General features: G+C 57.7%; 1 protein-coding gene across 3 annotated transcripts; it reads left to right on the top strand.

The window, feature by feature from the left end:
* The first annotated feature begins 289 nt into the window (after nucleotides 1-289).
* Nucleotides 290-10,696, top strand: lbh (LBH regulator of WNT signaling pathway). 3 transcript variants are annotated; one of them, XM_028796293.2, is made up of 3 exons: nucleotides 290-364; nucleotides 2,588-2,690; nucleotides 10,058-10,696. In XM_028796293.2, the coding sequence occupies exons 2-3, from the start codon at nucleotides 2,613-2,615 to the stop codon at nucleotides 10,268-10,270; spliced, it is 291 nt and encodes a 96-aa protein (XP_028652126.2). In that variant the 5' UTR covers nucleotides 290-364; nucleotides 2,588-2,612; the 3' UTR covers nucleotides 10,271-10,696. The 3 variants fall into 3 exon arrangements, with proteins under 3 accessions (XP_028652126.2, XP_028652125.2, XP_028652127.1); XM_028796292.2 differs by having other exon boundaries at nucleotides 314-385; XM_028796294.2 differs by having other exon boundaries at nucleotides 326-489.
* The last annotated feature ends 1,325 nt before the right edge of the window (nucleotides 10,697-12,021 follow it).

Below are 12,021 nucleotides of genomic sequence, written 5' to 3'. Positions count from 1 at the left end.
CTGACATGGAGGGGCCGCGGGCAGCTCTGGTGGTCTGAACGTCTCCTGCCAGGCCAGGTGGGGTCTTTGTCTCCTACGCCCGCCGGCGTGCCCTTTCCTTCAGTGTCGCCAGTTTTCTCCGTCGGGCTGCCGTCTACTTTCTCCTTGTCCTCTTCCGTCACCTCTGTGCGATGAAGCGCTTCGGCGCCGCTCTCCTATTGGCTGCTTTCGCCAGGGGGGCGGTGCGATCCACTTGGCCCGCCAGTGAAAAAGCAGAAGCAGGCACGCACACGGTGCGACCACGCCCTTTGGTTTAAACAGCCCGTCCCCGCTTCGTCGAGACAGACAGACGGACGGACGGACGGACGGGCGTCGTTGAGCGGAGGTGCAGTTTGGGGAGTTCGCGGTGTGTTTTCAGGGCTCCCGCGACTCGCTCTTTTCTTTTTCGGGGTTGTAACGCTGCACTACTCGCTGGGAATTCATGTCTGGTCTCTTCTGGCCGCTGCACTGGTGAGTCGCGCTTCTTTCTGTTCTTCGGCGCACGCTGATTGATGCCCGTACGTCACTTTCGTCCCCTCTTGGCTGCCGCTCGGGATGCTCTTCTCCGTCTCCGCCGTTATCAGCCGCTGCTTCAGAGCGGATTTGCTGCAGTCGGGCAGCCGCAAGCACAGCGGGAGAAAGAGCGCCCGACTTCGGAGAGGAAGCGCGCGGGACGCCGAGCGGGGCTGTCGGGTCGCCGTGAGTGCCGAGCAGAGCCGAACACGCCGGGGTGTGCTGAGTGTAAGGCCGCCGGCCGCTTTGACTTGCTACCTGGGCACAGGCCGATAAAATAACGAAGTTTAGCGTCCGGACGGCCGCGCCGAGCCTGGCCTGTGTTCCGCCTTGGTGACCGCTGGCTACAGAAGCCGAGCCCAGGCAGCCACAGGCACGTTTTTCACGAGGGCCACTTTCACGTTCTGAGAGTGACGACGACGACGACGACGACTCGGGGGCCAGTAAAGCCGAGCGGCAGCCCGACGAGTAACTTTAACAAACTGGCGGAGCTCTGGAGGTTTGCGTGGGTTTGCTGGCCCCCTCTTACGACATCCCCTCAGAGATCGGCGAATTGGGTGCCGTTCTCCTTTTACCGACCTCCGTGTCTGATCCCATTTCAGGAACCCCCAGGCTCCCTGTTACTCCTCCGCCCCCTTGCAGCCCCCCAGTCTTCTCGGGACTTTGTCTGATGGGGTCCTGTCCCCTCTTTTGTGACGATGCCAGCCAAGTCCTCCTGTTGTGCTCCTCCTTTTTGGGTGCCAGGCCATCTTTTTACTTGTTGTCGACTCTTGTGGGTGCTCCTCGCCCTGGCACTGGATGGCATCTCACCCGTCTGCTCCAAGGCGGCTTGATTTCATTGCGCTGCCTCTGGCCGAGTGTGAAAGGCGCCATATATCTCCTCACAGATGTTCAGGTGGCGCTGCACTTGGCATCCCCCTCGTCTTCCGCTTCCTTCCTTCCTTCCTGCCGACAGTGTGGCCTGTGTGGCGTGGGCTCACAAAGTGCGACAGGCAGCCTTGTGTTTGGTGCCGCCTGGGTGGGCCTCAGCTCTCGTTGAGCCTCCTGTTGGCACGGTGCCGCCTTGTGTGCCACTGCTGCTCCTCACCTGCACCTCTCTTGTTGTGACTTCCTTTTTATCTTGGCGTGTGAAAAATGGAGCCGCCGAAGCGAAGATGAAAGGCCCCGGTGGTCTCCGTCTGACTGGCGCTTCACCCTGAGGGTCCCAGGAACGCAGAGCCCTGTCACTTCGGGGCGAGGGGCCCTCTGGTCTGCCAGCTGCGGGGTTGCGTGGCCCCCTGGTGGTGGTGACAGGGTCTCGCTGCCTTTCGAGGGTCCTGCCTGACCCCGTTTGTGCTCTGCAGGACTTTCCTTTCGTCGATTTCTGACCTTGGGGCTCCCCGAGTGACTCTGGTGGGACGTCATGTCGTGTCGTGCTGAGTTGGTCCAACGGTTTGATTGGCTGACTGTGCCGAGATGCCAGTTTCAGCACTGAGCGGCCTTACTGGCTGATGCCGCTGGACTGGTTTTACTGGGTGAGGGGGGCGTGACTCTTCTCTTGAGGGGCTTTCATGTGCACGAGTGACCAGATGGTCAGAAGGAGCAGTAAGAGGCTTTGCACTAAGGTGGGCAAGGCTGGCATGGCCAGAAGAGCAGGTGTCCTCCCAGCTGCAGAGTTAAGCTGCAAATTGAGGAATTAGCTCGTCTCGGGCTCTGGGCACCACGTCACCCCGGCGGCTTTGGCATCGCTTACGTCGGCCGGGAAATTGGCTTAGCGTTTTAAAGCCACATGCCAAGGCAGAGGAAGTGGCAGAGAGCTTGGAAGACGGCAGTGGCGTGTGACGAGGATGGATTCGTGTTCATCGGAGAGGTATGGCGGGGCAGGTGACGGTGGGCAGCGCGAGATTAGGGCAGTGCCACTCTCCGCCTGGTTTGGCTCCCATCACAGTTGGTTCTGTGTGACTCTCCCCGCTCCTTTGTGACTTTTTTTTTTGGTGACATTAAGGGTCGGTGGCTCCACACGTTTGAGGTCACCTGTGTGTCCCCGTTGTCTAATTCGTTGTCCCTTTTCGTTCAGCTCTGTGTTCCTGCCGACTTCCAGAATGACTGAGCTGATGATGAGCAGCACATCGATGGACGACATGGCACTGAGCCCCAGCAAAGACCGCCACTCCTTTCAGGTACCCTCCTCCTCCTCCTCGCAGTGTGCGTCTGTGTCACCGAGCCAGGGCGGTGGGCTTTGACGCGAGTCTCTACCCCGACGTGGACCCCCACCGGGCTGGTGTCTTCTCTGTGGCCTCTGTCTTGTCGTTTTTGTGTGACTTGGTGGTCGTTGTCACCTGAAGTGCGCTGTGTGAGGTGGGCTGGCGGATTCTCGTTTATTTTCTTGTTAGAATCTCCGTGCAGACCCTCAGAAATGGGAAATGCTGGGGGCCGAATCTCCGCTCAGTGGCCGTCTACTGGGGGGCCCGCTTCTCTGATGCCAGTGCGCGATGGTGGCCCTCTGCTGTCACTCTGCTGTCCCTCTGGACGCTCCCCCTAGAAGTGGCATTTCTTTTCTGCCATCAGAAACGCTTTTCTTGCTCTTTGGTCCCCGTTTGGGGGTCGACGTGTCGCAGGGGTGACCACCGCCGTTGTGACACATTCATGAAGACACAGGCTGGCATTGTGTCCGAGTGACTTGTGTTTTTTTAAGGGTGGTCTTTTGTGAAGGCGTGTCCACATTTAGGGGGCCTCTCTGGCTGGCTGCAGGGGTCCCGACGGCCGGTCACGGGGTGTGTGTTTGGTGGCGCTGCCAGTCAGTTGTGACACTTCGGAGACGGGATACTTTGGTCAGAGTGAAGCAAGCGAGATTTGAAGACCACTTTCTGGGGAGCTCGTTACGTGCGGACCCCCGATGCGGAGTGAGTTCAGGGTCTCTCTATTTAAGTTCATTGGGCCGAGGGGGCTTCTCGTGTCCCCCACAGGGAGCAGGCGGCTCATCACTCGGCAGCAGTGGGGGTCTCGGAGTTACTCAGGTGGTCCCTCAGGCTGTGTGTAGAGAATACAAGTGGGTACCCGCCTGTGGTTTAAATGAATCAAAGCCTTTAAGGTGGGCACCGTTGCCACGTTTAAGTCGTCGTCCAGAATCTGAGAAACTTGAGCAGCCGACTGTCAGATGGCAAGATGAACGCCGCGCCACACGAGACTGACGAAGCTGAAACGAGGGTCCGAGCCGCGAGAGCGGCCACCAGCCCTTAAATCCAAGGGTGGTCTGACAAAAACCAGAGAATGCAATTTCAAGGTGGGCTGAGCCAAACCCCTGGAGGATGACCTTTCACCCCGACTCGTCTTGATTGACAGGCCGTGATCTCTAAGGACACGCCCACCCCTTGAAATGGGAATGAACTCAATGGGTACCAAAATGGGCATCAAGTCCCCCAACAGGCGCCAACAACGTTCTAAACGGGAGTCCCTGGCGTTTATCTTGGGGACGTTAAGGACGTGGTGACAGCTGTCTGTTCATTTTGTGACTCGTGCTTCTGCAGTGGCGCCAGACAGGGTCCAACATTGGGCAGTTTGCCCACCTGCCACATCTGACCACAAACTGGCACCTCGGCCAGAGTTCAGGTTTCCGGCACGTGTCATGTGACATGCTGTGTGTCAGTGGAGTTAGCGGTCCACTGAAGACGGGTTGTCACACGTTACGTTAGTGTCGGTCATTAAAGCAAAGTAATGTTTGGTGATGTCACCAAAGCGCTGCCGGCCCCCCGCTCCACTCAGTCAGTTCAGATGGCAGCATCAGAGTCTGGAAAGGGAAACCTCAGGCGAGCTGCCATCCATTGAGACGAGTGAGTCCTCCTGACCACAGCGATGCCAGCAGAGAAGCCTGGCACAAAAGAGTTGAGGACCACCTCCTTAAACTGGACGTTACAGCCGTGTGGGCGAGGTGAGGCCATCGAGCCCGCCAGTCCCGTCCACTCAGCTCCTCCATAATCCCACCAAGTGGAGTTGTCCCCCAAAGTTCTCACGTCTGCCAGGCCCCCTGCCCGCTGGTCCTCTGTGTGAAGTTCTCCGACTGTCCTGGCTGAGCTCGTTTTCAAGTTTCTGACGCTCCTCTTCCTCAGACCCTCTCGTCCTTTAGCTCATCTTTGCAGTGGCGCCCACAGCTCCAGGTGACCCCATTGGCTCCTTAATGGCTCCTGTCCACTCTCTGGACCCCCCAGGTCCTTGTCTTGTGTTGCAGACCCCCCCCCTTGTGTGGCAGCTCTTCTTCATCCTCTGCCAGTTCAGTCCTCCCAGTTCAGCGCCATTGTCCGACCAGACCAGCTTACATGTTACGTCAGCCCACCTGGAGTTGCTCCAGCAGGGACAACTGGGACACGGTAGGAGGGACGGGGTGACACCTGAGCTTGATGAGCTGCAGGAAGGAGGCCTCAGAGGTGGCATGTGGGACGCTAATCCTGTGGCGTGACGGCGTCTACAGCCGTCCTCTTAGCTCTGCCCTTAATCCTGGTGATGTCGTCACTTATTGGCAGAAGGTGACAGTCGATGACCTTCTCGGCGGACTGAGCCATCTGCGCCAGCGTGGCCTTCACAAGGGATGAGGACATGAAAAGGGCGGTCTGGAGTTGAAGGTCTTGGCGTGTGCCACCTTATCATTGTCTTCCTCCGAGTCACCCGCACCTTCAAGGTGGTTGGCCTCACAGATTGGCAGCCTATTGGTGACCCGCGGCTTTTCTTGTCTGAGCCCGTGTTGAGGTGACTGGTGCCTGTTGCTGCTACCCCTGGTGTATTAAGGGTCTGCTGTCCGAGGGTCCAGCCTGCGTGGCACCTCCACTTACACAAATCAAAACCCGCCCTGTGCCCTGCCCTGATGTCCATTCAGCCCAGTTATGCCCACCACATGTGTGCCAGTCTCGGCCCCTGGGGGTTTGTGCTTCACTGGGGTGGTTCACCCTGACTGCCCTCCTGGGCTCACATCTGGAGCCGCCAGCAGAGACCCCTGACCTACTGTGTATTTGCCATCCTTGACCTCAAGTTAAAATAATAGGCGCAGTGCCCTTATCTGGCGAGTATTTAACGGCTGGCCTGCCCACCCACCCCCATGTCACAGCCTGTCATTAATGTGGACGCGAGTGACAACGTGCTTCGCTGCTCTCTACGGCTCATATTTATTTACATGCCATCTGGGCCAGGGGGGGCTTAACAGGGTGGGCACATCTGCCACTAGCACCCAGTGGAGCGAAGGCCTCGGCTAAGTGAGCCCCCTCAGATGGTGGCTGGACCTCGAAGTGCCGGCCACCGTCAGTCACCGAGGTTTATGTGCGGAAGTCTGGGAATGCACTTGTGCCGAGAAAGAGGGAGGGAGACCACCAGACGCCTGCGCGTGCCGAGGGGCAATTCCTCAAAGGCAGACGTCCGTAGGATACATCAGAAGGTGAACTCGATGGAGCGGGCAGTGCCACAGACTGGCACCCCACCTAACTGTGGTCCCCTGCAGGCCCTAAGTGGTGTTTTGTGCCAAACGGGGCGTTTGTTTCACTGTAATGGGCAGCAGGCGCCATGCTGTCTCGTCTGTACCCATACTTAGCTGTGTATGTTATATAGCGCCTTGCCTGCCACCCTGCTGTGGTCTGCGGCCCCGGTCTGGTGTGCCACCATTAGACCACCTTGGCCAGTCGGGCGGCCCCAGACAACCCCAGATGTTCCTCTCTTGAGTGGGCCTCTCGGCTCTCTTTATAGTTGGCAATGATTACCTCGCATGGGCGCTTATCTCGCTCTGTGCCCGCCTTATCTCTCGCTGTCCTCTTCAGAATCTTTGCAGATTTGCTCTGCTGTGCTGTTTGCTGCTGGCAGCGGTGCCACATTTTCCACTGACACTTAAAAGACGCTGCTCAGTGCAAAGTCACCCAGGAGGTAGGTAGCTAGTGTGGATTTGACTGGCACGCCACCGTGGCCACTGACCTCGGTTTTCAGTTTATAGAGCCCCTTACTGCCCCCCCCATTGGCAGAATGGGCAGGGCCCATTTAAAGGTGCTGACCCCAACGGCCTGTCCTGTGGTACCTGTTTGCCTGGCACACCTTGTGCTTGTATTTGGGTTTCGCTCTCTGCTGTGATAAAGTATTTGCCCCTTCCTCGTCCCTCTGTTTATCCTCGGGGCCACCATCTGTGACTTTCTGTAAGTCGCCTGGCAGCTGCACTGTGCCAGTGAAAAGGTCCTCGTCACCGCCACGAATAATTTGGCTCCATTGGGTGAACACGGCCAGCCCCCTTCATATGGGGGGACACAACTCTGATTGGCCATTTGTCTGTGTTTAGTGACTGAACGTGGCACAGCAACGACTCGCTCGACAAGTCACGGGGGTCTGGACTGAGGTCACTGCTGAGGACTTGGCGAGAAGGAAAGTGGGCTTTGTGGGAGAGCAGCGACGCGGCCACCTCTGCCACTCAACCTGAAGATTGGAACACAGAAACCCTGGGATGTCCGGCGGGCAAACCAGGCAGACGTGTCAGGAGTGTGTGGGTGACACGGGGGTCCCTGCAGTGCAGCGTGGCACGGGATGCTTTGGAAGGGACCAGGAATTGAAGTGTGACTGGCTTATGTGGCAGGACAAGGAGCTGAAGGTCCAGTGAGCAGATGACAACATCCCAAAGGTGCTGCGGTGGGATTGTCACTTCTAGAGGCGCGGGACCCGAGTCCCGAGATGATGAGGGGGCAAAGACTTTTTCACATTTTGAGCTAAGCAGTCTTGAGTGAGAAGCTGTGCCCTGTGTGCCCTGTGTCTGCCCTTTGTTGTGTGAACTGTGCCAAAGCCGAGGAGATTCCAAAGGAGGCAAAGACTTTTCCACAGCACTGGGCATATATGGGTGCCCTCTGGCCCACACGACTTTTCCACTGTGCCTGCCAACCACCTTCTGGGCCTGACGGTGGCAGGTGTGCCGGTGACAGGTGACACAGCAGGTTGTCACCTCGGCTCTTATCTGTTTATGACTTGATCAGCTGACCTGATTGTGCCGTTAGGACACGCCCCCCTCGCCACGTGCCACACCCCCCTGTCCAACTGTGCTCATTGGAGAGCAACTGGAAGACACGCAGGGTCTCGTCTCCTAGGGGTGTTAAACACGCAGGGCTGGGGGTCCGACGAGCTGGGAGCGAGAAGATGGGCCGCTTGGTCACCCCATGGCAGTGGCAGTGACAGATCAGTGTCCCCGACAAGGCTGCCATTTGAGTCGTGAGAGGATGGCCAGCTATGAACTAATGGATTGGGGAGAAGCTGGCGTTCAGTGGGCACCCCTTGGGTTTCAGTGGCGCTGGTGAGCAGCCATTCAGTATGGGACTGGCAATGCTGGCAGAGCACACAGTCCCCTTGTGTCATCACTGTGTGCATGCGAATGTGACGTTCGAGAAGGGGAGCCCGAGACCGTCTTGGCATCAACACCCGTGTGAGAAAGTCATTCCCCCCCATACTTGGCTGTGGCACCTTTGAGGCCTCGTCACATTCGATGACATCTCCAGTGATTTTCTGTCACTGCAGTGGGCACTGCGCTCCCGTGAAGACGGCCCCCTATTGTGACCCACCTAACGAGTGAGACCACCCGGTCTGCCAGCAGACCTGCCTGAGATTTTCATTAGTCGCTGATCACCCGTGAAGTCTGGACCTCGTCGGCCTGACATCTCGCGTTTAATGGAACTGGTGGGCACAAGACTGTGGCCGAGACGGTGGGCGACCCCTCATGCGGCTGCGTCAGTCACCACGCTAGGCGCTATTGGCTGTGCTGGATGATTGGCGCTCGCTGAACGTGACCTGGATTGGGTTTCTCACGAGCGGCGACTGCGCTTAGCAGGTCTGACGTCTCTGTGGCGGTGAAGCGCTGCCCGCTGCTTTGATGCCAGTCCTCCCCGTCGGGCTCCGGTCTGGGCAATGCCCTGCCGCTCGCCTTTGTGTTTCGGCTCCTTGTCCTGCTGTGTAATGTGGAGGGGCCGCCAGGCACATAGACTTTCTCTGGAAGAGCGCCCTGCGTGGACGTCCCCACCATTTGATGGCAGCTCCTGTCATGGTGGCCCCGTGTTGAAGGCTCGGTGGTCTTTCTTGTTGCTCGCAGGTTCCCCCCTTTTAGCTGCCGGAGGCCGGAGAGGCCACACCTTCCATGGATGTTCTTCTGCGACTTCTTCTTGAACGAGTTGGTGCCCTCCGGGGGGTGGCTCTGTTGTAAATGGGCGACTCTCACTCTGATGCCTTTGACTGGCGGCGTCCCCCTCATCTTGAGGGGCGGTATAGACGGAGGGGTCGACGCTACTTTGTGTCCCGGTGAGAAAGGCGCCAGACGTTGACCACCCGCACCTTGTACACTGGGTGGGCCTCTCTTCAGGTGACGTTATCAGCCCACCCCACTTCATCTCCGTCCACGTTGGTTATGAAACGCGTACATCGCTGCCATCAACCTGCAGCGGGCATCCTTGAAGGGACGGTGACGCCGCCAGCCACGGGTGCCCAAAGTGCCCCTTTGATATGTAAAGGTGAGCAACACAATGAACGCCATGGACAGCAACTCCTGTTTGCCGGCTAGCCAGCCATGTTGGAATGAGGGGCGACCAATCAGGGACTGGGCAGGGGTATATGACCAGGATCCAATCAGGAAAGGGCTACGTAGTAAGTACAAACCAATCGGAGTCTGCGCTTTCACCTGTCCGCCCCGTAACTCTGAGGGTCTCTCGGTGCGTTTTACACTTGGCACGCCATCTGCTGTCAATGAACTTGAGGGATGAAGGGGGCGATTACTTTTACACAGGAGCGCCGTACGGGACATACTTGAGCGCAACTCCGGGACGTCTTCACCAGTGCCCCCCCGTAGCTGCTCAGCTTATCAGCTGTGTACAAGTGACAGCAGCGGGTGTCGTCACACAGGGTTGGCTAAAACATCAGGACACCTCCGGGGCATGGAGTGAATTGGCACCGCCGCTGGGCACGCTGCTCTCTCGTCTCAACACTTCTTGGAATGAAACCCGAGGGCAGGTGTGGTGGTAGGGATGGGTTGGCCACACGCTCTCCATGGCATTTGAGTGGGCACTGCTTTAGGCCCTCTACCCTGGCACATCAGCCTGAATCGTCCCACGTTCAGCGAGTCATGCCGGGGTCCTGAAGCGTCTTTAGCACGCCAGTCTGAAGCGGTCACAGTCATTGGCGTCCTAGGGTGACTTTAGTGACAGTAAACCACAATTTGGACGTCTGTGCCAGTTCTGTCTTTGTCATTGGCTGTAATAATGAAATGACATAATCGGATGGGTCTGTGTGTCACCTGGCCGTCTTGAGGGGCATTGTGGGCAGCCGTTCTCGTGGGTGTGAGGCAGCTCACTGGCACTGGAGGTGGCAGAGGTGTGACGAGTGAGTGGGCAGATTTAGTCGTCTCCGAGAGCCTCACCCCTGAGCCACGCTCCACCTGGCACTTTGCCTGGTGGTGATGGGCACAGACACTTGAGTATGTGAGGGGCGATTGGCGGGTACGCTGGCACCCAAATGCCAGTACTTCATCTCATGCCATCTCCTCCTTTCTCTTTTTGCGCAGATCTTTCCTGACCCCTCGGACTTTGAGCGATGCTGCAAACTGAAGGACCGCCTGCCCTCCATTGTGGTGGAGCCCACCGATGGCGACGTGGAGAGTGGCGAACTTCGCTGGCCCCCGGAGGAGTTTCTGATCAGCGAAGAGGAGGATGAGCCCGAGGATGAGAAGATGTGTGAAGAGGTGCCTAGCAAGGAGGAGGCCGAGGGCCAGTCGTAGAGCTGGCAGAGAACCCGCCGAGGCCTCGGCCCTTTCTTTTTGGACTACCGGACTGGGCTGTCCTTGTGCCCCCGGGTTAGCGATGGCAGGGTGGGGCAGAGTCCTTGGCACTTTAAGTAGTTTGGGGCCCCGTACCCCCCTGTAGCAGCCCCCTTTGCTTTCTGCTCCACCTTTGGCCCGGCGGTGGCCACCTCTGTGGGCTCAGCGTGGCGCAGGTGAGCTTGCTTGGACTTGGCACGGTCACGGGAGGCCTTATTATGGGATGGCACGCACGGCCACCTGTCTGTCTTTCTGTCTGTCTGTCATCTTGTTCCCGTTTGTGACATCTGGACTCGATTTTGGCTCAGGGAGGTCCGCTTGCTGCCACTTAACCCCTCAGACCACTTGTGTTCAGTTCAAAGCTTTGTAAATAAACGACTGAAAGCACTTGGGCGATGGCAGTCACTGGACCAGTGGCCACCGGGCAGTGCCATCTGGCCTGCTGTTTTGGGGGGCCCGGGGGGGGGGGAAAGAGTGTGGTGACAATAAAGCACCAGGACTGGCAGCTCTGCTCGAGGAGGATGAGGGTCAGCACAAGGACCACCTTATCAGACAGCGCTGAGCTTGACTGGAGGAACTGCCCCTGGTGTTGCCCCCATTGGGGGTCCTGAGAGAAATCCTACAAATCTACATGATGGGTGGCACTCGGAGTCTACGAGGAAAGGCGGGCACAGCCCAGGCTCCCCTTTGGACCTTCTCAAGCTCAGTTTGGCCGTTTGTGTGAAACGACGGACCCTCTAAGGTCACAGAAGCTCCTCTGACTTGCACTGCCCCTATCAAGGCGCTATATGAGGCGGATGGTGACCCGTCCTCTACGACTGCCAGCTCCTTCTCAGAAGACCCTCACTGTGTATTCAGGCCTGTCATTTGCACATTTCCTTCTATTACACGTCACTGCTCACGAGTTGTCATTGTCACCGGTTTAGTGGCCATTTTCCTGGTTTACTCAGGTTCGCCCCCAACTCCTTGACGTTACATTCTGCTTTGTGGTGGCCGTATATGTGAAGCCCTCCATAAACCCACAGTAAGGGGGAGTGCCCTGTGAGGCCAACATGAGGAGAGGTTTGGGGGGGGCAAAGCTGCCCCGAGTGGCAGGATGCTACGTAACGGCACGGGGGCACTGGTGTGGCCCTCCTCTTTAATTATATGCACTATATAGCGCCTTTCAGCAGAGTCTTTCCATTGTACCTCATTTTTGGATCGATGGGCTGAGGGTCGTTTTGGTGGGCACCTGCCCTCTCAATGCCATGTAGCGCCTTTCATATGGTAATCAGCTTGGACTGAATGGTCCGCCTTGTGCTTTACGGTCTCAGCCAGCACATTCCAAGGTGCCAATGACACGCTAAGCGGTACCAGGGGGCACAGGGACACTTGCAGACATTCAGGAAGCACCACTGAATCTGAAGAACTTGAGGGGCCATTTGTGTCACATTCCAGGGGAGGGGGCTCATTCTGTGCAAGGCGCTATATAGCACAAAGAGATGGCTGGGAACCCCAAAGGGCTCCATCAGTGGCACTGCTCCCCTTCCTGGCCAGGACGCCATCTGTCACATTTGGCCTGTTGAGCCTGCCATCCTTTGCTTCATCAGCCTTGTGCCCTCCATCCATGGTGGATGCCAGCACTAAGAGTGACAGCCACAGTGAAGGGGCACTGAAGTCACCTGTGAAGATCACACAGCAAGCATATGATGCCCCTCACTCTGATCCCACAG

This window comes from Erpetoichthys calabaricus, chromosome 3 (assembly GCF_900747795.2).
Source record: "Erpetoichthys calabaricus chromosome 3, fErpCal1.3, whole genome shotgun sequence".
Lineage (NCBI taxonomy): Eukaryota > Metazoa > Chordata > Cladistia > Polypteriformes > Polypteridae > Erpetoichthys > Erpetoichthys calabaricus.
The sequence above is the reverse complement of the archived record's forward strand: the minus strand, read 5'-3'. Positions and strand labels throughout refer to the sequence as shown.

Excerpts from the sequence above, each read along its gene's own strand:
- lbh (XM_028796294.2), top strand. The coding sequence starts at position 461 with ATGTCTGGTCTCTTCTGGCCGCTGCACTG. Across the intron at positions 490-2,587 it reads CTCTTCTGGCCGCTGCACTG|CTCTGTGTTCCTGCCGACTT; the intron begins GTGAGTCGCGCT and ends CTTTTCGTTCAG. Across the intron at positions 2,691-10,057 it reads AAGACCGCCACTCCTTTCAG|ATCTTTCCTGACCCCTCGGA; the intron begins GTACCCTCCTCC and ends CTTTTTGCGCAG.